Source organism: Girardinichthys multiradiatus, chromosome 17 (assembly GCF_021462225.1).
Source record: "Girardinichthys multiradiatus isolate DD_20200921_A chromosome 17, DD_fGirMul_XY1, whole genome shotgun sequence".
NCBI lineage: Eukaryota > Metazoa > Chordata > Actinopteri > Cyprinodontiformes > Goodeidae > Girardinichthys > Girardinichthys multiradiatus.
Window position 1 is genome coordinate 25,366,471 of NC_061809.1, and position 26,238 is coordinate 25,392,708.

General features: G+C 41.7%; 1 protein-coding gene across 1 annotated transcript; it reads left to right on the top strand.

Annotated features, from left to right (window-relative positions):
• The first annotated feature begins 1,812 nt into the window (after positions 1–1,812).
• Positions 1,813–26,207, top strand: kdm7aa (lysine (K)-specific demethylase 7Aa). Its single transcript, XM_047390278.1, has 17 exons — positions 1,813–1,945; positions 12,149–12,234; positions 12,651–12,768; positions 13,216–13,376; positions 15,542–15,683; positions 16,046–16,232; positions 16,383–16,545; positions 19,442–19,529; positions 19,609–19,715; positions 19,804–19,895; positions 20,039–20,125; positions 20,393–20,635; positions 21,037–21,164; positions 22,595–22,829; positions 22,936–23,108; positions 23,193–23,542; positions 23,678–26,207. Exons 1-17 carry the CDS (start codon positions 1,848–1,850, stop codon positions 23,764–23,766), a joined length of 2,547 nt encoding a protein of 848 aa, XP_047246234.1. The 5' UTR covers positions 1,813–1,847; the 3' UTR covers positions 23,767–26,207.
• Positions 26,208–26,238: the final 31 nt, after the last annotated feature.

Sequence of the window (26,238 nt, forward strand, 5' to 3'; positions counted from 1 at the left end):
TGATTTCTTTCCACCCTGGCATAGTGTTACCACAAACCTTTACAAAACAGAGCTACAAATTGACAAAACTCCTACTTTTATTGAGATGTTCACACTGATGATGATCATTTAATGAAGTTCATATGATTAGCAAAATTTAGCTTTAACTTCTCCTGTATCCTGTTGATTTATGGCTGTTGTTCCACACAGTTTTTCCATTTTGTGCACTTTTTGTTGTGTATTTTCTACCATGACTATATGTCTCATCTCACTAAGATATTTTGTAAAGAATAGTGGTTTACAGTTACAGGTTAAGATACACTTCTGGGAGTTTATTTACAAATTTTTACTTGTATCAGTTATTTCTAACAAGAATATCTGAAATAATTATTTGACATTTCTCAAGAACAGGATTTTGCTTCAGGCTATATAATTTAGAATGAAATAGGACCTTAAAGACAAGTTTGATCCCAGAAAAAAATCAAAGGGCCCTGGCAGAATATGTAAAACAGACTAAATAGCAAATAAAACTTACTATGTGGCAGGAATGTACAATTACCCAAATTTAAATGAAGCATAAAATAACAACAAACAATTACACAGCAACCACACAGACATTAAAAATGCTTATAATGCATTGAATAGCTTTTATAACATGCATAATTCACTAAGATGTAAAAAAAAAATAAAAAATCACACAACAAAAAATTCACAAATTCATGACTGATGGAAGGATCAACATACATTTCAAAATAAGAAACAACACAAGAACATATAATAAATCACCAATATGTAGGATGAACTGATACAACAAACTATATAAATACATAAGGATACGAGTTTATAGAAACATAAATAGGCATATAGGACAATAAATAATAAAAGATATATGCATTTTGACTAATTACACCTGAATCATACAAAGTTTGTCCAAAAAGCCCCAACATGAATTACATCTGGTTTCAGTTTGCTTTCTTGGCCCTCACAATGAGGTTGGGCTTGTATTTTACCGTTTTTATGTCCTGGGGCTCACTACATGCTAATACCTAAATCTACTGTACAGTACAATTTTACTTAAGGCCTGGATTTTTCCAGGACCATCAGCCTATATTATATTTGGTCTAAAATGTATTTAAGGTAAATAAACATCAGTTTCTGCCTTAGAAGAAAAATTACCAAACAATATCATGATGTCATTCATATCTTTCTGGAAAAGGTCTACTGTTAGTGTGCCTACATAGCCAGATGGAAATGAATAATTTGAAAACTGACGTCAGAGGTGGGTTTCAATATAATGGAGGCAAGTCAATTTATCATACAATATGAAAACCAGTTAAGACGTGAAAGGCGGCTTTTTTCTAGTCCATAGTTAACATTTTAGATATGTGAATAGAATACGTATCAGGAGGAGATTTGCTTATGTCTCCAATCCCTTTATCACAAGAAAAACAGGTTATCGCATTGGCAGAGTAGTGTAAAGACCGCTGACAATGATCACACACTGAGTGGTTGAAAAACAATCCATAGCAGTGGGCTAGAGCTAAGTTGGAGTAAACTGTACAGATGCAACATTATGCAGGGTTATATATTTTTACAAACAGAAAGTACAGAGAACGGAAATGGGAAGAAAGTGGGATTGGAGTAAAAACATGCCTTGACAAAAAAAAATTATAATAATAAAAAACGTATACTTAATACTTATACTTAATATTTTACACTAAATACATAACTGTCCTGGGCGGCGTCCGGGCGCACGGTTCTCACCTCGGGTGTTTCCGGATGCTTAAGGTTCTCACCTCGGGTGTTTCCGGACTGTGGGTTAAATCCCCGCCCGCTTCATTCCTGCGTTGTTTGGGGACAGTAGGAAGATGGCGGCGGCCCCGCTGTACTGTGTCTGCCGGCAGCCCTACGATGTCAGCCGGTTTATGATTGAATGCGACACCTGTAAGGACTGGTTTCACGGCAGGTAGGTTGGGTAGGATGTACTTAACGGACGTCGCTTGGCGAAGGCAACAAACACTGGTTGTTTAGTTAGTGAAGCCGACGGTTTCTCCGAGCGGTGTTGACTGGTGGCTAAGTTAGCTTGCTAACATTAGCGGTGGGCGACGGGGGTTTTAAATCGTCTATTGACACGACCTAACAACCGAAAGTGGGGTTTCGATGTCTTCCACATCGTTTTGCGATTAAACACCTGTTCCGATAAACACCTTAAATGACCTGACGTGAACCCGTAGGTCTTAACTTACCTCACAGTTAACGTTATGAAGTTAAATACTTATTTTGAGTGGATATGTTTAGGGGACAGCGCAGTGTCAGTCAACCCGAGATCAGAAGCTTAGCTGAGTGATCGGAACATACAAAGCCTGCATGTTTTCTCCTCATAAATAATTTCAGGATTCACTGGGATTTATAGGATAAATAGTAAAAAAAAAAAACAACAACTCATGGTGTAATTTTAGAAAATCTGATCAGGTTATTCGAAGTGAAATCAATTTTAGAGTTTACTTTAAACTTAATTAGATACTCTCCATTTCACAGTTTGTGCTTGTTTGGAAACAGTCTGCTAGTTTTTTTGTTTACTTTACTATTCATCCTAGGCTTGGTTTTATTTTCTAATAAAAAATATATTTTTTTACATAATGTTTTTGACTAATTTATTGGAGAACAAGGGGATTGTTATGGTTGGGCTTTTGATTGACAGCTGGAGAAATTTAAATCCCTCTTTCAGGCTGAGGAGCCACATGGCAGGGGACCCCTAGTGGTTGACAGGGGGATATTTTAAAGGAACCAAAGCATGCAATTGTCCTTATATTACTTCAGCACTTCTTTGTCCTACTTTCCCATTTTCTTTTGATTTACCATTCTCAATATGATCTCACGTGAGTTATTGTTGCGTGAGATTGTTATTTGTTATATGATTCATGTTGAGTGGGTGTTGGCTGCATTCATTGTAACTTCAATTTATTGTTGCGTAATATGACCCAATCATCTGTACTCTTGCTATCCAACATTTCACAAGTTTGTTATACATGTCCCGGTGCACATCCTATATTGTGACCAACTCTGGAGGTTGTATGTTTAAAATTAAATCCTTATTGGCCTAACAAGACGCCTGCTTAGTTGTGCAGTTGTTCAGGTTAAACCATACTGAGGTCTAAATTTTACCTAGCAGACCAGGGAGATGGGTATCCCTGATGATATCAGTTTTGTTTCTATCAGGATTGTCATCATAGATTATATGCAGGTTGACTTTCTGTAGCCATCACTTTTTATCTCAGTGGCCCTGAGGCTGACCTAGACAATCTATTGACTCAGCCTGTGTGGGTGCATCTCTACAGCAACTGTTTATGAATACAACAGTCTGTTTTCACTCATGCTGAAATGACGGAAGCCATTGCGTAACCCAGCATTGGGTGTCCTGCCAAAAAACTTGGCAGTCACAATTCGTGGTGTACTGGAGCCAGAAAAGACTCGCTGTGTGTCATGTGCCACCACGAAGACGGAACAAACGATCGAGGTTTCCCCATTGATGACTAATAGGCACAAACACACAGGGCGGACCTCCAAAAGCGGGCGCTTTTTCCAGTCTCTTTCCCACGAGGCTGGCCAGAAGGAAGGGGGATATTCTCTGGCTGTAGATTGATGGCAAGTCGATTGAGTGGAACTTGGCCTCCCAAACGCTCGTTCCTCAGCTTGTTTGCTGAGTTTGTATTTGTGTGTGGCGATCAATGTTGTCTTTCTCCCCCCCTGTTTCTGAGGGGTCCCCTGTTTTCTATCACCTGTATCTTTTATAGTCTCATACAGTCCAAGCTCTGGGGTTTATCAGTGCCAGACGAGTGAACAGTGACATCACCAGGCAACAAGAAAGTGTCTATTCACCTTAACGGGACCCCCCTTCTGGTATTATGACCATACCCAACATTTGTTTTTCAGGTTTCTGATTTGGAAGTTCAGTGGCAGGATGTTTGTGGTATTAATGCTACTATTATTACTCCTGAACCGTGCAGCAAAGCATCACACAAGCAACAGAGATGGAAACAATTATTTGTAGAAGAAATATTGTCCAGTAGCTACCTGCCAACGGCTCACCTTCTGACCCATTTGGTTTGTTTTGCTGCTCCTCTGGGGGTTCTCTTGCTGTCAGGACTGGTGACATGACCCTAAATTGCTATACAATGCTGTAAAACCCCTTTATCCCCACATAACTCCACAACCTGAATTATAGTACATTTGTCACATTTTGTCACTTTACAACCACAAACGTTAACACATTTTATTACGATTTTATCTGATAGACCAACACTAAGTAGTGTGTAGTTGCAAAATCATTTTAACTAATAAAAACTTATTCACCCCCTTTACTTTGATACCTCTAAATAAAATCCAGTGCAACCAGTTGCCTTCAGCGTTACCTAAATAGTAAATATTCCATTAGATGACAAAAATATATACTGAGAAGGCAAAAAATTGTTTCAAGATCTACACGAGTTCAAAATAAAGCAGTCCAAAAGCAATGAAAGCTTCAAGAACCACAAACAAGTGAAGATGATGGGGTGACTGCAACTGCATGGTTTGCACAGCTGCAATCAAGCCAGCTAAATGCTAATTAGGAGAAAAAAATAGTGGACCTAGAAAACAGCCCTGGAGGACGCCATGCTTTACAAAATGTGAGGGTGGTAGGTTGCAGCGCTATAGCTGCTTACAGAAGCATTCATCCTCCTTGATCTTTTTTAATGTTGCTGCGTTTACAAACACAAAGTAAAGTGTTCTACACCATCACAAAGAAGGCAATAGTTGTAAAGTGTTAGCTTGCATGGTTTTGTATTATTACTCAGTGTTACAAACTGCCTTATACAGGCACTTAGTAAATACAGTCCATTTGTGTGTAAGTTAATCTAGTATAAATCCAGCTGTTTTATGAAGACCTTATAGTTTCTTTTAGGGAACATTAGTGAAACAGCATCATGAAGACCAAGGAACTCAACAGACAGGACAGGGAGAACGTTGTGGAGACGTTTAAAGCAGGGTTAGGTTTTGAAACAACACCCCAATCTCCAAACAACTCACAGAAGCTCTAGTTAGTCCATATCTGAACATGGAAAGCCATGGTGAGGATTATGTTATGAAGGGTGGAGAACAAAGAATGCCATGATGGTGGCAGCTAGATGTGCAAAGCTGGTTGAGATATACCCCATAATGCTTGCAGATGCAGTTGCAACTAAAGCTGGTTCTAGTATTGACTTAAGAGTGTTGACTAAATGACTTCTATAGGTAATTGGTTGAACTGGGTTTTATTTAGAGGTGCCTGAGTAGATGGGGCTGCATACAAATGCACACCATGCTTTTTAGATGTTTTGAAATTTAGACAACGATGTATTATTTCCTTCTACTATGTAATTATGCTTCTATGTGTTGGTCTATCCTGTAGATGTTTGTTGACAAAGATTGGAAAATTATGTCTTCTCTATATTTCATGTTCTTCGTGGATGCTGAGTTACATCTATGCAGCGTACGCCCCTGCTCTTCAAATCCTCAGTAGGTCAAGTCAGACCCGTGTTGATTTCAGGGCCTCCAGTCGGCCCCATTGTCTGATTTAGGTGCTGACAGTGGGGGGTGACGATAGATCGGTGGTCCTTGATGGGACAGAGGGAGGTGATTGATGGGAGCTCCGGCGAGCCAAGTTCAATGCACGATCCGTCACTGTCGAACAGAGTGTGAGCACACTAAAGAGAGATGAATTGCTTCAACCGAGTGCCTTGTTAGTGTTTACCCTAAGTCTAAGTGGAGAGATGGGTGAAAGAAAGGACTCTGTTGTCCATGGTGGAGGTGTTCAGATCTTAGGTGTCTGATAAGTTAATTGGCCTTACAGTTCCTGTTAAAAGCTGTGTTTACATTCAGTGGGAAGGTCTGTAGACAGCACGGAAACGCCATTTAATTAAGCTTGATCAATTTTATTAGGACTCAGAAGCTCACACATTGATTAAGAGTCAACTAGAATTACGATGTTAAAGATGTGTAAAAATGTTTGGATATTAGTGGCTTTTATTTTATGAGCTGTTATTTGTTAAGAGTGTATACAATTTATAATTAGTGACAGGTGATTACTTGCCAGCTCACGTAGACAAGATTGCAAAAGCTGCTAGAGGAGTTCAATCTGAGTTTATAGGCTGATGTATCCCAGCAGCAGCAGACAGACACAGGAGGGACGACTTTGTGGGGTTTCACAGGGGACACGCCATGTTGAAGACGTGTGGAACCAGAGCTGCAACGCTAGTAGCCTAAAGGCATCATCAGACACAGTTAAGTTGTTAAAACTCCTGCTGGCTCCCTGACGCACTATAAACAACAAAGTGAGCCTCTTTTGTTTTCCACCAGCTTATTAGAGAGAGGCTCCAACACCACTGCAGGGATGTTGTTCTTTTTATGGCTAGCTGCTATAATTGAACCACACAGAGTAATGTCGAATTGTAAAGTAAAAGGACATCTTTTTTGCTAAATAAATTTTTTATCAACTGCTTAGAGATACTGATGTTGAAGTACCTTTTGCTGGGTTTACAGCTGCCTGTATTTTAGAATGTCTTGAAAATACTCCTTGTTCTTCTTTGGTACCTTTACTTCAGTCAGATTTGGTGAAAATCATCTATGAACGTCTATTTTTTAAGCCTAGTTTCCAGGCCAGAAGGGATAAATAGTCCGTCCTGTGGGTTCTGGGTCCACCCAGGGGTCTCCTCCCCATATTTATAATATTAAATTGCACACAGGTAAATTTGACTAATTAGGTGCCTTCAGAAGGTAATTCTTTGCACTGGGTTTAATTTAGAGGTGTCTGATTAAAATGGGCTTATTACTAATGCAAACAATGCTTTTTGGATTTCTCTTCGACACATTTTGTCCAGGATGTTGCTCAATATTTATGTCCATCCTACATCCCTATCTCTGCTAAAGAAAACCATCCCCACAGCATGATGCTGCCGTGTCCATGTTTAACCACGAGGAAGGTGTTTTCAGCCATTGATGGTTTCTCACGTTGGCCAGAAAGTTCCAGTCTCGGTAGCTGTTTCCTGTGTTCCTTCCAACGCTCGAAGTCTTCACAGAACAACTCGATTTATACTGAATTAAATTATGCACAGGTTAACTCTATGAACTACTGTTGTGACATGGGGTACCAGGGAAAAGGGGGCTGAATACATATGCCCGGCACAATTGTTTTCAACGTTATGAAAAAGTACCACTTTGTTGGTCTATCACCTAAAATCCTGAAATGAAACACTAAATTGTATGATTTAATGTGACAAAATGTGAATAGGTTCAATGAATATGAATACATTTCCAAGACTCTGCCTGGAAGTGACTGCTCGGTGGGTTAGGAAAAGGGCTGTTGAAGTTTGCTGCTCCTGTGGGATGGAAGGGAAGCCAGGTGTGTTTAACTGCTCTCATCTCCTTTCCATCACCATCCATAACGCCCGTCCATTTAGGCCCTGCCAGCTCTCTAATGTGGGCGTGTCGCCGGCCCATGCAAAGCGGTTATTTAGAGCTTAAAATAATGGTGACTCCCGCCTCCGGGCTTTGTGTTTCTGCGATGATCACCGAGGACAATGAACCCCTCACTGTGCACCGACTAATGAATAAGTCCTCTCAGTCACACAGGAAGGAGGCCCTTGATGAGAGGAAGCAGAGGGAGAGGGGTTGTTGATGGCGAGGGTTTTAGCCAAATACACTCACGTGTTCTCTCATATGGAGAAGCATGTTTGGCTTTGTGATCTGCAGCTCTGCTGTCATGGTTTTGTTTATCTAGTAAAAAAGGTTAACATTGCTTCAAGAACTGCTTGCACCCTTCCCCAGCTTTGCAGTGAAAGGTCAGGCATCATCAAGCCTGAGCAAAACAGGAAGGACCTGGTCGTATTTGTCTTTCGGCTGAGTTTGCCCACCTCTTTAAAGTTCCTTAATCAACTCCAAATGATTTCTGAGCTTGCCTTACAGGTGGCACAAAAGCTTAGTCAGGCAGGCATTTGTGGCGCAGAGCACTTATTTCCTAATGCGATGTTACGTAAAGGAAAGCACTAAATGACTTGTGGACAGGAGGGTGATGTTTGCCTCACACAGCTGAGCCAACCTGGCTGCAGAGAGCGGTTACTCATGCTCCAGTCAGCAAACAGCCCCATGTTTACACAAAGATTCCCGACACATGAGCCAGAGCTGATTTTAGAGCCAATAGCTGTACAGTGTTGTTGTTGGGTCATCTGCTTACTCACATGCAGGAGCAAAGAGCTTTTCCTGCCGTTTTTGCTAAATGTGTCCCATAAAGAAGGTAAATCTGATTTCAAACATGTTTTATTATTTACTATGGCTAAGCTCTAATGTGTTGGTTTAGTTACCAGATTATTATGACAACTAAAGTGTGTTAATGCTGCTTCACCCTGCCTGACTTGAAACCTTAGTTGGTTTACATGCACTTGCCTGCTTTACTGTAGCTGTTTCCTGTGCAGCCGACAGCAGAGAGACGCTTTATGTGGTTAATGACTGAGAGGAAGCTACAGTTGATATCCTGTCGGTGCAACAAAGTTATTTGGGCCAGTGCAAGCTCGCCTCTTCCTGATGAATAAATGTGGCCCTTCTGCAGTCCCTCGTAGATCAATGATGACAGCGGGTTGTGGTTGAGTTCATGTCTGCTCCAGGCTTTTTTACCTTGAAGTAGAGGTTATATCTGCTAAAACATGCTTCTACTGCCATTCATCATGCCATTGTTGGCTCTCATTCCATCCAGAGAGAGAATTTGTTACAAGTTAGCATCCTTTCGAAATGCAGTATCTAAATGATTTATACCTCTTCTGATTGTGCTCAACATATTTGCCGATTTTTAATAGTACTATAAAAGTGATTTATACATTGATATCTTGCTATGAGGGTCATTAATCTATACATTTACAAACGTACAGGAATTTGGTGTTTAGTTTCACAGTTTCTTCTAAAAATTGCAATTAATTAATAGTTTTTTGCGTATTTTCATTAAGTTTGTGGTGAAACAGATACCATCTTAGAAACTAGACTTTTAGTTGGTTAATATTTAGTTAATACTTTGTAGAACCTACAGTCAGAATTTCAGCTGCAAGTCTTTTACTGCAGAATAGCTCAATCTAGAGTGGAAGAAGAGCCTCTGAACATTGATTTCCAAGTCTTGCCATGTTTCTCAGTTGGATGGCTGAACTTTGACTGGACCAATCTAACACATGAATTTGCTTTCATCTAACTTGTTCTGTTGAAGCTCTGTCTGTTTCGGGTCGTTGAACCTTCCAAGCAGCAACCCTCCCATGTTGAGCTTCTTCCACATCTTCACATCACCTCTGAGCGGCATCTCTTAACGTTCTGATGGAAAGTATTCCCACAGCAGGATGGCATCGCCACCATGTTTCAGAGCAGGGATGTTTTAATTTATTTTGGGTGATGCATGCATGCAGCTCGCTGTCTTGCACACATTTTGTGGGATTAAATGCAAACACACACTCACAAGGTGAAAACCATGCATTGTTTTCCTTCTACTTCACACCTTCGTGCTAGTTTGCGTTGCTATATTCCCCTAAAATATATAGAATTTTGTGCTTGAGATTAGGAAAAAGTGAGAAGGTTTCTTTTTCCAAGGCTGTGTTTACTAGGAAAAGCACACATGAAGGTGTCCTGATATATATAGTGGGAAATTTACCTCCCAGCTTTCACTGTGTGTTGTGTGGATTTTGTGATGCTAACACAAAGCTTGCTCTCGATTCCTAAAGGTTGATACGAGTATTTGAAAGAGCTCCTCATAACAATGGTAAAAGCCTTCTGGTACTATTGTTAGTTCAGCTCTGCAGCTTGTTTCCTAATTATCCCGTTCGGCCCGGTCACGCGAGATGTTGTGGAGCCATGGCGCTGCACTTGTTGTCCATGTTTCCCACAGTTCAATCCCAGCTGCTGTTCAGGAATGGAGCTTCGGTATGCAACAGAGGAATGCACGAGCGTGTGGTTCGGCTGTTTCAGAACAGTCTCGGTTGATTGTCACTGCTGCAGATTACTCGATCGTACTGCTGTTCACATTTAATATTTTCTTCAACTAGGTGGATTTGCTTCCATTTTGGCTTTTGTTCATCATGATTTTTGTTGTCTAATTTGGAAGCCCGAGTGAATGTTTGAGAGGAATGCAATGGTTCGTTGCATTAGGAGCCCTGCTTACAAATGAGTTTTTACTTTTTAAAGGCTCGACATCATCATTAAAATGAAGATATTAGACAAAGATAACCTGGATACAAAAAGCAGATTTCGTTTATTCAGAAAAAATAGAACCTGATGACATGAAGTAGGCTAAAACATCTAACAGGCCTCAAAGGGGTTACTAAGACATTTAGGCTCCATTAAATCACAGCGAGTCTTTATCCACAGATGGAGAAAACAATCTACCCACCGAACCAAAATTACTGCAAGGGGGCTTTCACGCCTCATCCAGGAGGTCACAAATGAACCCAGAACAACGTCAAAAGTTCTGTAGACCTCACTGCCTCAGTTATGATTCAACAATTAGAAAGAAGTTGGGCAAAAATGGCCTCCGTATTTGAGTTCTGAGGCTAAACCCACTGCTGAGCATAAAAAACACAAACGCCTGTCTCACATATGACAACAAAAGATCTAGAGGATCTTCAGGACTTTTGGGAAAATATTTTCTGGACAGATAGACAAAGTTGACCTTTTGTGGAAGTTGTGCTTCCTGTTAAATCTGTTAGCGTGGTGGTCTGGGTTTGCTCTGTTGCTTCAGGACCTGAACAACTCTTCCTAAAATGTGGACTTCTCCTCCGTACCACAAAATCCTAAAAGGGAATGTCTGGCTTTTGGGTTATGCAGCGGGACAATGATCTAAAGAACCCCTGGAAGTCCACCTCTGAATGGCTTAAAAGGCACTTTTTCTCGCCAGGAGTGGCAACAACCACATGTTAGCTTTAGCTTTTAACATAAAGCCAAGTTGGCTTGGGTAGCTTTTTTCCCCCTTAAGAAATCATATAACCATTTGAAAATATATGCTGATTTTCTCTGGTTAAAGTGTTCGATCTAAAACATTTAAAAAATAAAGGAATAGTCCTTGGTGTTCCTCTCCTTGTAAGGGGCCTGATACCTTTCTGCTACACTGTTTGAGGCTCCTTATATGTTTTGGAGCTGCCACATTTATTTTATTAGAACCCAGTCAGAACTTGGTGTAGTGTACATCTAAGCAGACTTTGTTTGCTGCTAAAAGAGCTTTCTGTGGTGCTTTAACAACGGAGGAAGCAAATGTTTTAAGTAAATATGGCTTTTAAAAGGTTTGCCATTAGTTTTAAACTGCTGCACGAATGCATAAATGGACATTTTGTCCTTCATTTAGGGTTTATTAGGCTATTCAAACTCTGTGTAAACCTGTTGTCTTTCCTTTTCCCCTGTCTTCAGCTGTGTTCACGTTGAGGACCACCATGCCGTGGATATCGACGTTTACCACTGCCCCAAATGCAGTATCTAAATGATTTATACCTCTTCTGATTGTGCTCAACATATTTGCCGATTTTTAATAGTACTATAAAAGTGATTTATACATTGATATCTTGCTATGAGGGTCATTAATCTATACATTTACAAACGTACAGGAATTTGGTGTTTAGTTTCACAGTTTTTTCTAAAAAATGCAATTAATTAATAGTTTTTTGCGTATTTTCATTAAGTTTGTAGTGAAACAGATACCATCTTAGAAACTAGACTTTTAGTTGGTTAGTATTTAGTTAATACTTTGTAGAACCTACAGTCAGAATTTCAGCTGCAAGTCTTTTACTGCAGAATAGCTCAATCTAGAGTGGAAGAAGGGGCCTGATACCTTTCTGCTACACTGTTTGAGGCTCCTTATATGTTTTGGAGCTGCCACATTTATTTTATTAGAACCCAGTCAGAACTTAGTGTAGTGTACATCTAAGCAGACTTTGTTTGCTGCTAAAAGAGCTTTCTGTGGTGCTTTAATAATGGAGGAAGCAAATGTTTTAAGTAAATATGGCTTTTAAAAGGTTTGCCATTAGTTTTAAACTGCTGCACGAATGCATAAATGGACATTTTTTTCTTAATCATTTAGGGTTTATTAGGCTATTCAAACTCTGTGTAAACCTGTTGTCTTTCCTTTTCCCGTTTTCAGCTGTGTTCACGTTGAGGAGCACCATGCCGTGGATATCGACGTTTACCACTGCCCCAACTGTGATGTCAAACACGGACCCTCCCTGAGTGAGTAATGCCCTCATTATTGGCAGGCTTCATTTGCTGTTTTCTGTGTCTGCCTCCTTCCCCCAGCCTTACTTACAGCCTTCCTTTGTCTTTATTAACTGCCCACCACCTCAGTCTCTGCATGTTGGACGGATCCTGAGGGAAAACTCAGCCCTCTGGAGTGTTACGTCAAGTCTGAGAGGTTTGGGAGGGGATGTGGGGTTAGCCTTTCCTTTCCGAGCCCTCAGGGCAGACATTAACTGGCTAATTGAATGGTCTTGTAAACCCTCCACTCTGATTGGACATCCCCTCCGTATCTGACCACAGGGGTTAAGTAGGGAAATCTTGTTTTTGTACTGTGATGTGCACGGTGATACCAGGTTTGTTCTCATCTTAAATGCAAAATAATGGGTCAAATATCTTCGTTTGTCTTGCAGTGAAAAGACGCAACAACTGGCACAGACACGACTACACAGAGCCAGATGATGGATCCAAGCCGGTGCAGGCGGGCACCTCTGTGTTCGTTAAGAAGCTCCAGCAAAGGACCTTCCCGAGGTGTGTATCAACACACACATACGTAACACTTAAATGGGGTAATCAAACTCTTCACCAGGGTTGTTTATGGCGAACGTTGATTTGACCCTGTGTTTTGACTCATTATAAAGATTTTTATTCAAAGTGTCCTGGTATTCCCAACAGGGGTCCCGTGGTCTTTTGAAGATCAACAGGCCCACAACATCACAGGTCCCCCACTTTACTTAACAGTGGGCATGAGATGCTTTCCCAAAAATTCTCTCTTTGCGTCACTCCAAACACACATGGAGTGTTTGTTGCCAAAAAGCTAAATGCTAATCGAACCGGACCATAGGTCATGGTTCATCCTCACTGTGCACAGTGGCGAGACAAACCTGGATCCTCATCCAGTAGCATTTATCTTTAAACAAAAGATCCTAAAAATCCTGATTTACTTAAGTTTTGACCTTGTCATGATTTGGTTTGCAGTGCCGAGGAGATTCTCATTCGGATGAAGGGCGAGCAGGTGACCACCAGGTACTTGGAGAGACACGGCTTCAACTACCCGATCGCGATCACTGAGATGGAGGGGCTGGGTCTGAAGCTGCCCCCTCCCACTTTCTCCGTCAAAGATGTGGAGCAGTATGTGGGTAAGGACGCTTGATAAAAAAGCAGCCTAAATCTAGGGTTAAAACAAAACTTCCTCGTTTTTACCTGTTTAGAGCAACCGTTAGAGTTTATTCTTTGAGGATTATGCTTCCCTCTGATTGGAGCACACAGTAACTCCTGTTCTGCCTAAAAGCTAATGAAAAGACCCAACACCGGGCAGCTAAGTGGCTATTGCTGAGCCGGCGCCATTTATGTGCTGATATGAGCAGGGTTCCAGGTTCATGGGGTTTTAACCCACTTATCAGGCATCAGGAGATGGCTGAATGAGTTCTGAGTGATGGCTAAGCTTTCACTGGCCTCTTCGTGACCACTTTGCTTCCTTCGCTGACACGGCCTGCCACTTCCCAGCTCCTGTTACAAGCCCATCACCAAGCCCAGCAGTGTTTTTATCATTAAGTTCAGATTACAGACTCTGCCCCTCACTTTATCGTTTCCTCAACATGCACTATTGAGCTTTAAGCCAAGGCACAGGCGATGGGCCCAGGGACTTCGTGTCGGGTCGCGTTTCCTACACCCGGGAGACTCTGGGACAGTGGGATTCAACGCTGATATGTTCTCCAACTTATAAGGCTTTCTAGTTAGACCACATGCGTGTGTGGTCGGAAATTTATCCCACTCTTCTGTCCCATGTTGACACAACAGATCTGAGTCATTGCTTTCCTTTGATTGAGATGCAGATTTAAAAGAACACATGGTTAGACTGATTTAGGGTTAACTAGGTGGTGTGTTTATTTCCAATAGGGAAATAAAAAGTGTGAAGCTATAGAGAACAAATTTCAAAGTTATTATTTTCCTTACCGCTGCTGATTGATGAGCAAACCACCCGTTTAGTTGGCGGAAGGTTTAAAAATCAATAAGTTAAACCAGATATTATTTAATCCAGGTTTTCCAACTAAGCATTTGCTGATCCTTACTCTGGACAATGACTACTATATGTGAGAATAAATACAGAAAGATAGGACTTATGGCAACAAATGGAGTAAAATCCACTAGTTTAAGTCATTTTGGATCAAAAAAATATGGTAAAAAATTTATTTTTTACTGGCATAAATCCAACCAGTGTTAATTTTCCCTATTTATTAACTTTCCCTTTAATTTCAATCATTTTTATGATTGATTTTTTATTTTTTTCAATATTTATTTATTGCCTAGATTCCTCGTTATACCATTACTTTAAAATATGAAGTTCAAAACATACTCTTGTTCACCTGCTTTTCAGGAATAATTCGTTTTTTTGAAGAGATTTCTTTATGATCTACTCAGCTCTAAATGATGTTCAGGCACTTTGAAACCAACCTTTTAAAGGGTCTCCATGTTTGACCTTTCAAGCATCTTGGATCAGATGTAAAATGTCTTCTTTTAACTCCCAGCCTAAAAAATTACCATTTGATTGTGGACATTTTACAATAATACTTTCCCCTGCTGTGGGAGCTCTGAAGCTGCTGTTTGAGCTTTGCTTTGTGGGGTTTCCTGGCAGCTTCGTCTCACTCTGTGACGGACTGCCTTCACTCCAGCTGTTCTCTGTCATCCGACACCGGCCAGCTGGGCCGTCAGAGGTGGGAGAGTGAGACAGAGGGAACATGCAACGGGGCAGGCAATAAAAAAAAGGTGTGTGGGTTGGGTGGGGGGAAAGTACAACAACCAGCTGTCTTGGTTCGACATCCAGCTTTTCTAGACTCTGATTTGTAGCGTCTCAACTGTTTCAACAGACTCTCTGTTATGGCTTCTTTTCCTCAGTCTTTCTTTTTTCTTCTTAAACCCACATTTGGCTTCTGCACACTTTTTCTTTCCTCTTTACAAGTATTTCCCCGTATGCTTAAGGTCTCCCACACACCCATGGGCAACAAACAAAACCGCCCTCTCACCTCTACCCACTCCCTCTCCTCAGGGACTGGTGGTCTGGACAGATTGTCTCGCTTGCATCCCCTTCTAACTCCTCCCTATGCTGCCACATTGATGCCAGTTTCCCTCAGGGCTCGATCTCTAAAAGCACACAAACATGGCAGCAAGCTGTTGACCCCTTTGAACCTCTCGCCTACTCAGCAGCCAATTAAAAAGTTTTCATATTTTGCATTCAAAGGTCCAGCAGCTGCAGAGCTTTTCCTCTGATCCTCCATGAACTAAATGGCACTTTTCTCCAATGTAGGTAGAGACAAAGTTATCGATGTGATAGATGTGGCACGGCAGGCGGACAGTAAGATGAAACTTAGCGAGTTTATCAAGTATTTCACCAAGCCCCATCGACCCAAAGTCCTCAATCTCATCAGCCTGGAGTTCTCTGACACAAAGTAAGACACGCCAACGTTTATTCATTATTTGTGCAACTTTAGTTTATGCAGTTTTGCTATGCCTTTTTTAATTTGCAGTTCAAATTGGAAGTTGGAATTTTTCTATAAAAATTTTTATTTAGAGTTGAATTCGGATGTTGAAAATGACAAAATTGGAAAGAAACAATAATGAATCATCTGCATACAATGAAGTTCTAATCAATGGAGTGCTTCACGGTTTTGCTTTTAAATTTTATGTTATTTTGCAGCTTAAACTGCAAGTTAAACATGGCTCGATGGGAAAACATAGTAACGTATAATCTGCATAAAATTAACTGCAGTCTCTAGATGGCATTCATTTTTAGCTTTTCAACAACTTGCAGGATGTCAGAGTTGGTGGAGGTTCCTGATGTGGCTAAGAATATGTCCTGGGTGGAAAACTACTGGCCTGACGACTCATTCTTCCCAAAGCCTTTTGTCCAAAAGTACTGCCTTATGGGGGTTAAAGACAGCTACACGGACTTCCACATAGACTTTGGAGGAACCTCAGTCTGGTATCATGTTTTGTGGGTAAGTGTTGACTGATACCACCAAACACAAGGCTGTATGGTTTTTACCGGTAATTTCAGATTGGAGGTAGAGTGGGTGGGTATTTGGTTCAGATGTGCGACTCGATGTAAAGCCACGGTTGGCTCTAACATGTTTCTGTCTGACCTGCAGGGTGAGAAGATCTTTTACCTGATTAAACCCACTCCCACCAACCTTGCACTATATGAGGCATGGAGCTCCTCACCCAATCAGAGCGAAGTGTTCTTTGGAAACAAAGTGGATAAGTGCTACAAGTGTGTTGTTGCCCAAGGAACCACCCTGCTCATCCCTACAGGTTTGTATTTTTATAGAGATTTTCTTAGTTGAAACAGGTTTTTACAAATGTTTTTTTTTTTTTAAGCAAACTGCATTAATGAAAGATCTGTGAGGAGATTTAGACCAGGCTGTGACACAAGCAGGTGGTATTGTCCAGCGGTATTTGTGACGGGTTTCCTACAGAGTCTGGAGAAGTCTGGAATTTGATTGAGGGGAATTTTTTAGGTCATTTTAGGAAAGGAAATATTGAAAGATTGTGGAGAAATATTTGTGTTACCAGGCAGTTATTCCCCATCCTGTTGACCAATCGTTTGTCATTCATCAGCTTTTTTTTTACTTCCAACATTGGCTTAAAAAGTGCTGAGAACTTTACAATCCAAAATCTAGCAAAGTGTAAAAATTTGATGTAAAACCTGTTAGAAATTAGAAAACACATGCTGCTACTGTCTAAATCTGTATTTAAGAGGTTCTTTCTTGTCGTCTAGAGTCTAATGTGGCATTAGCTTTTTAGCTAAAAACACAAACTGGGATGATTCCAGTCATTATTCACCTTAAACTGCTGATCAGAGCAAAACAACAATAATGAAAGACTACATACCACTTAAGCAGCAGTCTTCTTGGCAGGAAGCCAGTTCTTTGACAATGGAAACTAAAAAGACTGGTTTTATGCTGGTGCAATCAGTGAACACGCACAGGAACTAGTTTACTTGTAAACTGTGCTTTCACCTGAATCTGAGGTCATTGCTCCAGGCGTTTAGCTCTTGCTTTGTTCGTGTTCTTTAAGATAGTTGCACAAGATCCCAAAACAGGACATCCAGTCCTGCTCTGTTTACCCCTTTCCAGTCTGTATGTTTATGTTATGATATGATTTTTAGAGAGGTGGACTACCCCTTTTTAACTCTTCCGTCAGCTCTTGGCGTGCAAATAGGCGATTAATAAGGTAAAAAATGTAGGATAATTTTCTATTAAAGGGGATACTTAAAAAATGTGCGTGGGAGTGTATGGGAGATTTATTGACGTTCTTTGTGTATGCATGATCTTTAGACATTTTTCGTGATTTTTATATTTTGTTTTTAAACTTCCGAGCTGACTAAAAACACATTTGTGTTCATGTTGTCCGGTTCAACCCATCTGGATGGTGTGGAAGATCTTGAAGTTGGGATGTACTTGTGAAAATCTTCAGTAGGCGCCCGCTGTTGGATTACTGTTGCTCAGTGCAGAAAGAGATTTTGTTTTTATGTTAATGTTATCCATTTTGTCTTCAGATGCCCCTTTCCACATGTTTTCCCTCAGGTTATTTAGTCACTGCAGCGGTACACAGATGAAGCCATTTCTGTCCCACCTCTTTTTTCATTTTTGGATTCATTTTAAAGCTGCAGACTAATACAAGCTCTAAGGTCTACTGTAGTTCCCATTTATTTTCTCTAATTAGCTGTTATGCATGTTTTGTGGATTTTATGTCCTGTCATGTTTATCTTCTCTCTTTTACAACTCTTGGTGACTATCTCTGTATGAGAACTTTATAAATTCATCCATAAATTCCTTCAGATTGAAGTGGAAGAGAAATTATCCATGCTTTATGTAGCCCTGGGGCATCTCTCCACCAGCTTTCCACATGTACAGACATTTCTGCTAAATATTATCCTACTCTCAGTCAGATTGAAAGGAGAGCGTCTGTGAACAGGCATTTTCAGGTTTTGTCACAGATTGTCGATTTGTTTTAGGGCAGGGTTTTGACTAGGCCATTCTAATATTTGAAAATGATTTGATTTAAGCCCATTTCTTGTATATCAGGGTGCCCAGTCTCATTGTTGAGGAAAAGCATCCCGCAGCATGATGCTGCCACCATCGTGCTTTATTGTTGGGATTGGTATGTTAGTTTTCCGCCACACAGCGCATTCTGCTTGAGTGCCAAAATGTCTAATCTTGGTTTCATCTGAGCAGAGCTTTCTTCTTGCCACTCTTCCGTAAAGGTCAGATTTGTGTTGTTTGGAGGCTGGAATGTTGGTTTTTAAGCTAACCCTGCGTTAAACTCTTCCACAACTGTAGCCCTGACCTGTCTGCTGCGGTCCCTAATGTTGTTCTCTGATGTTCTAACAAACTTCCGAGTTCCTCCACGGTTATACAGAGATTTAATTACAAACAGGTGGACTTTGCTCACTCTTTCATATGCGTTTGGTTCCTTTTAGATTTTATTAGACCAGTGCATAAAATCTGGATAAAATGCTGGGAACATGACAAACCTCGGAAAAGGTCAAGAGGTGTAAATACTTTTGCAAGGCACCGGAACACAGCTCCTGTGTTAGAAGCACTTAAATGAGAATTTAAGAGAATTATATGGCTGTTGAGTGGTGAGATTGTCAGTGTGGTGCAAAGATGGTCGCCACACGTCACTCTCTGAATGAAGCCGACGTGTCCAGTTGTTCACCCGTCTACCTTCTCAATGGACTTTGGAACCCCCCCCCCCCCCTCCCATCCTGGTTCGGCCCCCTCCAGCTCCCAGACAGACAAAGCTCAGTTCAGCCTGTCAACTCCTGGACATCTCCAATCAGTCTTCCAGCCGCAGCTCCTCCGGAGCATTGTGAAAGGGATCCTTTCTGGCAGAAAGGCTGCAGAGAGGTGGGAATCAAGTAGGGGGTCAGAGAGCACAGTGGCTCAGTCAGCCAGCGCATTATCAGGCCTGTCTATCAGTCTTACAAACAGCCCCTCAGAGTCTGCTTCTTCTCACTTTGGCGTGCCAGGAGTGCAGTTTTTCAGGGACTGGTAATGGGGCAATAAAAGGTTTGGTTTTGTACAGTTATTCTTTACTAAAAGTTATTTGGCCATCTCCACTTTGGTTGTTACTGGAGTATTTTGTATTAGATTTTTCACTGAATAAACTGGAGTATTTCTCTGTGCTCTGCTGCCCTCTACAGGATGGATCCATGCTGTTCTCACCTCTCAGGATTGCATGGCCTTCGGTGGGAACTTCCTTCACAACCTCAATATTGGCATGCAGCTCAGGTAAGCACCTCCTACATGCTTTTTCTTTGCCAGTAACAATCTGTTACAGTGTAAATAAACCCTTTGGTTTGTACTGTAGGTGTTACGAAATGGAGCGTCGCCTGAAAACTCCAGACCTCTTCAAGTTTCCATACTTCGAGGCCATTTGTTGGTATGTGGCTAAAAACCTCCTGGAAATGCTAAAAGGTGAGAGCGTAATGTAAACCAGACATCCAGTTCTATGCTTCTGTAGATTAAGCAGGATAAACCCTGAATTCTCTGTCGATTGTTTCAGAGCTACATGAGGACAGCTGTCCACCACCAACCTACCTTGTAGACGGAGTCAGGGCTTTAATCAGTGCACTGAGGACTTGGTTGAGAAGAGAGGTAAGAGACGCCAGCGATCTTCCCATTCCTCCTCTGCCTGTTTTGTTGTTACAGTGGAAGACATCAGAGTTTGTCCTCATCTAGTGGGCGGACGTCCACCCACTATGCAGACCTCCTGCTCACCTTCACTGTTGCTCTTCCAGGTGACCGAGCCCACCAGTGAGGTACCGGATAACATCAGGCCCAACCATCTCATCAAGGAGCTGACCAAGGAAATCCGCTACCTGGAGGTAAGGATGCACTCCGCCTTCCTTCCTTCTGTCTACTTCATACTTCAACTTTAAAACCAGGCTTAAAAGGACTGGGAACTCTGGACATTTGGACATGGGAACCTTGCCAGCTGCAGTTCAATAAAACCGGTCAAATATTTTTCAATGGTGTTACATTATCAGATTTAGCCCTTAAAACAAAACGAGAAGCACAGAATTTAGAGAATGTCTGAATTTGATCATTAGCTGTTGGCCTTGACGAGTCAGGTGTCCCCTGTGCCCACCCAGGAGGAACCAGTGAGCGGTAGCAAGCTGATGAAATCGCAGGGAAGTGGAATACCGCCTGGAGTGAACGGCTGCCTCACCACCCGGGCACTGGAGAGGCTGTGCCAGGCGCGGCAGGTGAGGACAGCCGCCAGGCGGCTTAGGGAGCAGCAGCAGCAGGCCCCCAAGGTGCCCTCCAACCTGGACATCTTGGAGCAACACACGATGGAGGTGCTGAAGAGGGTGGAGGTGGGACCACTCGAAGAGGTGAAGATGAGTTTATATTTTTCCTCATCAGGAGCCTGAATGTCATTAATCATATGTTAATGTGCTTAGTAGAGGTGCAGCTTGCTAATGGAGATTTAACCTGGTGTTAACAGCGGTGTAGTTATATGTTAGAGCATGTAGGGAGAACCAAATCCTGTTTTTATGTTGCAAGTTGTTGCAAAGTGGAAAGAAAACTTGTCCAATCAATCATTAAAAGCCCTAAACGTTTAAAATTCATACCCTTCATAAGTTTATGTACATTTGGATCCGAACCGCAGATATTATGGCTCTGTTTCACAATCATTCGTTAATGCATCTTTGAAGACATTTCTCTAAAAACTACTATGTGTAAATATGTCTGCTGCTAAAATATTGATGGCATCTCATCCCCTTTCCTCCAGGATCCAACATTTTGTGCCAAGGTTCTTGGAAAGTTCAATAAAGTGTCGACCGCATCGGCTGCAGCGGCTGCAGAGTCCCTGGAGGACAACCACCTACGCCTCATGCTGGTCAACGGCAGAATCATCCGGTAAGAGTTTCCTGAGGGAACACCCCAACATGTGTATGCAATGTATACGGAGTGATTTATAACCCTGTATCTTTTCTTTCCTGAAATAATTCTACACTATTTATGTCGTTTCATTTAATTACATTTCTTTGGTATTTGGTAGATTTGCCTTTTAACTATACGAACTGGATCAAATGTTTTGGGTTTCCCTCAAAAGCTTCTCCCTGAACTCGATAGATTCTCTATGGGGTTCTGGTCAGGCCAGTTTGCTGGCTAATCAAGCACAGCAACACCATGGTCATTGGACCAGCTTCTGGTACCTTTGGCAGGGTGGGCCAGTACCAAGTCCTGCTGGAAAATGAAAACCATCTCTATAAAGCTTGTCAGCAGAGGGAAGCATGAAGTTCTGTAAAACTTCCTGTTAGATGGCTCCATTGACTGTGGACTTCAGAAAACCCAGTGGATCAGAACCAGCACATGACATTGCACCTCAAATCATGACTGACTGTGGAAATTTCACACTGGACTTGAAGCAATGTAGATTCTGTTCCTCTCCACTCTTCCTCCAGACTCTGGGACCTTGATTTCCAAATGAAATGCAGAACTTACTTCATCTGAAAACAGGACTTTGGACCACTGAGCAGCGGTCCAGTTCTCTTTCTCCTTAGCCCAGGTAAGACGCTGGTAGACCATGCATAAGATTCATCTGTGTGTAGCAGCTCTTGATGCTCCGACTCTAGCCTCAGTCCACTCCTTGTGAAGCTCCTCCGAATTCTTGAACTTATTTTTCTTGTCAATACTCTGAAGGCTGCGGTTATCCCTGTTGCTGAGGCACCCTTTACCACCACACTTTTTCCTTCCACTATACTTTCTATTAATCTGCTTGGATACAGCACTCCTTGAACAACCAGCTTGTTTATCAATTACCTTTTGTGTCTTACTGTCTATGTGGAGGGTGTCAGCTACTGTCTTCACTTTCAAAATTACAAGAAATAAAGACTTGAAATGCTTCATTTTGTGTAATGACTCTAAATAATATTAGTCCTACTTTCTAAAGAAAGTGACAAAAAGTACGATATTCTAGCTGTTTTACTTTTTACTTGTAATTTAATGGTGTGATTATGGTCATCTATTTGTAAGACCCATCTGTTACCAAACCTAAACCTTCTGGCTGATCTCTTGAGATGTTTCTTCAGTCTTCCTTCATGATGCTATCTATGTTGTGAGGTGCCCCAGCTCACCCTCCAACCCCACAGCATGATGCTGCCACTATTGTACATCACATTTGGGAGGGTGTTGGCTTCCCACAGGCTGGGAAGCTTCCTCTTTTCTCCTCCCAAGTGTAGCGATGTCAAAAATAAAACTATCCTAATGAACTTGCAGGAAAAGTTGAATCTGACAAATGTGAATAATTAAACGTGTGGGTTCTGTACATTTGCTTGTGTGTTCAGAGATTTAAGGCGACCAGGGAGCAGTCCTGTAAAGACAGACGGGGAGCAGTCATACGCTGACCAAAGCCCATCAAAGAGCTGTGTGGATGTGAAGCTGGAGGGGATGGAGGGCAGCACAGCTGAGAGAGCTCCTCTAGGTCCAGGAGGTCTGGACATGAAGAATGAACTCAGGGGCGAGGCCTCAGGACACTTCAGCGTCTCAGACATGGAGTCAGACAGCGACTGTCCCTCAGACGTAAATCATTTATAACAGAGAAAAACCACATTATTGTGATGTTGTGAGCTGCTGATTGTTACCGTGGTTACTGAGACATCTCTTTAAATCTGCTCTGTCATTCTAGAGTAAAGCATTATCGTCGTCATCGTCATCGTCCTCTTCTGACGATGATTCAGAGAGTTCCCAGGAGGAGGAAGAGGATGAGAGGAGGTCAGCTCAGCAGACAGGCTCATGGCACAGCATCGAACTGGACCAGTCTGGTCTTAAACTCAGGCACAAACACAAACCACTCAAACGGTGAGGAAAAACTGTCCCAGTACGGCAGCTTTTTAAAATATGCAGTACTCTGATTAGTGATGGTTGTTCTGCTGGCTCCTGCAGAGAACGTCCTACCTCACCCAGCACAGAAGAGGCCATTCAGGGGATGCTGTCCATGGCTGGTCTGCTGTGTACCTCAAAGCAGGAGGAGGCGCCGTCGCTTCAGGAGTCCTGGTGGTCCGGTTCGAGCCAGCGCTCGCTGCAGGAGACGACGCACCACCAATACAGGCTGCAGGAGGAAAAGAGCCCCATGGATAGCCAGGGCAACAGCAGCAGCGAGGCCTGGGACAATCAAGGGCTCCCCAGCCCCAGTACAGAGTACCAGTACTGCGACCCCTCAATGTCTCCACCTCTGCACCCTTCCAAGAGGAACGCCCCTAACCCCCCACCTATCAGCAACCAGGCTACAAAAGGTCTGGCAGTCAGATTATGGCTGATGAATGTGTTTATGATCATCAGAAGCTGAACATAAAGTGATGATTAGTTTGTGGTTGTGTGTCAAAATGCTGCATCTAATTTTATTTTCATCTTTGGTTTTGTTTTCCCAGGTAAAAGGCCCAAAAAAGGAATGGCAACAGCCAAACAGAGACTCGGCAAGATCCTTAAAATCAACAGACACAGTCGTGTTTTTGTTTAACGCTCTCCCTCAAACTGAAACAAGACTAAAAAAAAAAAAAAAAATGTCGTTCTGGGTCTGTCCCCAAGAAGTAAAAAAAAAAAAAAAGGAGAGAAACATTTGTCTGCTTTGTGCTGTGGAGATGACAGCGAGGGAAAATCGACGCACTGCCTGGAGACGACAGTAACGATCGTCACAGAAAAAGCACACTAAGAACAAGCGGGAAGCGGAGAGAGGAAGTGACTTGTCCTGCAAAGAAAAGTCGATTTAATTGGAAGTTTCTGCGGGCATTTAAGTGGGACTAGGACACATTTGCTCAAATTTCCTCTTCCGCTTCGAATTTAACTTGCTTCTTCCCTGCAAGCTGAACAGGAGGAAAGGAGCAGGTTGAAGACGCCTCTCGGGTCGGGACTTGACAGAAAACGTGGTGCTTAAATAAAAAAAAGAAAAAAGGAGGCGTTGGACTGATATTTCAAATGGTGCTTATTGTTTTGTATTTTTCTTCCAGCCATGCTTTCCCCTCCTTCCCTCTTTTTATCTCAATCACACCAGCAATAATGACTTTGGGGCAAGAGGAAAGGCTGAGAGGCGGCGGTGGGGTGAGCGCTGCAGACAGGATCCTCTCTTCTCTGCACTGTTGATTAGATCTGAGAGGAAGTTACTCAGTGCCGCCTGTGAATTTGTTTTCAATAGGATTTATGAGTCATTAACTCTATAAATGACTCCTGATTAATTTATTTCTCATTTTACCATTTTTTTTTTTCAGTGTGTTTATGGATAATGATGTATTTATTAATTGAAAGAATTGATGATTTTATTACAAAATGACCATGGAACCTCTACAATTGTGAGGTTTTTCCCTGTTTTAAGAGGCTTCTTTTTCTTTGTGTTTTTTTTTTATGTTAAGCGAACATTTTTGTAAATGTTGATGTTTTAGTGTGAATAGCAGTTTATCTACGAGCCCTTTCTAACTTTCTGTCGTCACAAATCTTTTCCTTCCGCGGTTGACTTGATCCTGTGTTGATTCTCATCTCTTCTGGTTGTTCCCAGTGATTTTTGGGCGATGTGTGAGTAGAGACTTAGGTTAGGTTTTCTGTTTTTTTTTCAACTTTCATATCCACACCTGAGCATTCTCAGTGAGTGCCACTTACCTTTCATTAGCAAAAACAAAGTATTTGAGCCACTGTGGTCAGTGCAAAGCACAGTACTTGAGTAGTTTTTATACCCCTCTGAACTTTTTTACATTCTGTTGCTTTAAAGGCACAAACCTCAATGTATTTTATTTGGATTTTGTATAAAAGACCAACATAGTAGTTAGTATAATAGTGGAGGGAAATTTATACTTTTTTTTTAATATATAATAAAGGATGCCTAGCAGTTTACTGTCGCTCCTGTTAGGACAGCTACAGAGTGCCGAGTAACGCGCCAGAGGGGACTTAACTTAACGGAAATACCCATGCATAATAGTTTAAGTCCTTTCTTTTTATAACAACTGAATATAAAGAAGAACCTGAAAAAAATTGGCTAAAACTCTTGGTTCCCACAGCATGTTTCTGTTTCACGTTTCAAACAAAACATTACATTGTGTTGCAAGTTCAAGGGGTGCAAATACTTTTTCCAAGTGACTGTGGTCTGTATCCAGAAGTTAACAATGAGGAACTTCAAATGGGGAATGAGTGAGTTTTCTTGTATAGCAGTGATGTTGTGATATGTGTGCAGTTCTTCACTCTCAGGGAATGATGCCATGGACATAACCTCCGATTAACCACCAGCCACATGATGGATGCAGACAGGATGCTCTCAGCAATCGCCCAGGACTTTAAGGAAGTCCTGCTTCAGAGATGCTGGGGTTTGTTTTCATATTTCCAAAAAAAGGTTTTTCAGGTTGCACAAACACACTGTTACCAGTCAGTCGTTGACTCTTTTAGCTTAACCGGAGTTTGGTGTTGTCCCTCACCCTCCCAAGTCATGTTCAGCTCAGTGTTACTCATTCATCACCTTCTTGGAGTCGACTCTGACTTCATAAATGAGCTGCCATATAGCTTTAAGACCGTTCTGTGAACAGTGCGAGGCTGGGAAAGCTTTTCTCAGGTTGACCTACAAGTAACTGTGTGATTAATCACGAACCAAGTTGGTGTTAATCACTTAGCTAGGCTGATTTCCTCATTCTTTTCTTACACTACACTCTTTAACTTTGAAACTCTTTGCATGTTGAGTCATTGAAGAAAAAAGAAAGCACGAGCTGGCCCGCAGGCAGGGTTTGTTTATAAGCTGTAGTATTCACCCCCCTCCTCCCTCACTCCTCTTTCTGCTTTTTTCACATTAGTGTTGTGTGTCGGCTCTTGCAAAGATGGCTTCTGATTTGAAATATACAAACACTGGCTAACTGTGACACTGTTGATGCGTTGCATTTGTTTCTGCATTTCAAAAATCGCTTGTAAATAAAACTAATGAAATAAAAACAAGGCTCTTGTTAAATTGAATTTAAAAGGA

Excerpts from the sequence above, each read along its gene's own strand:
- kdm7aa (XM_047390278.1), top strand. The coding sequence starts at position 1,848 with ATGGCGGCGGCCCCGCTGTACTGTGTCTGCCGGCAGCCCTACGATGTC. Across the intron at positions 12,235-12,650 it reads CAAACACGGACCCTCCCTGA|TGAAAAGACGCAACAACTGG; the intron begins GTGAGTAATGCC and ends TTTGTCTTGCAG. Across the intron at positions 13,377-15,541 it reads AGATGTGGAGCAGTATGTGG|GTAGAGACAAAGTTATCGAT; the intron begins GTAAGGACGCTT and ends TCTCCAATGTAG.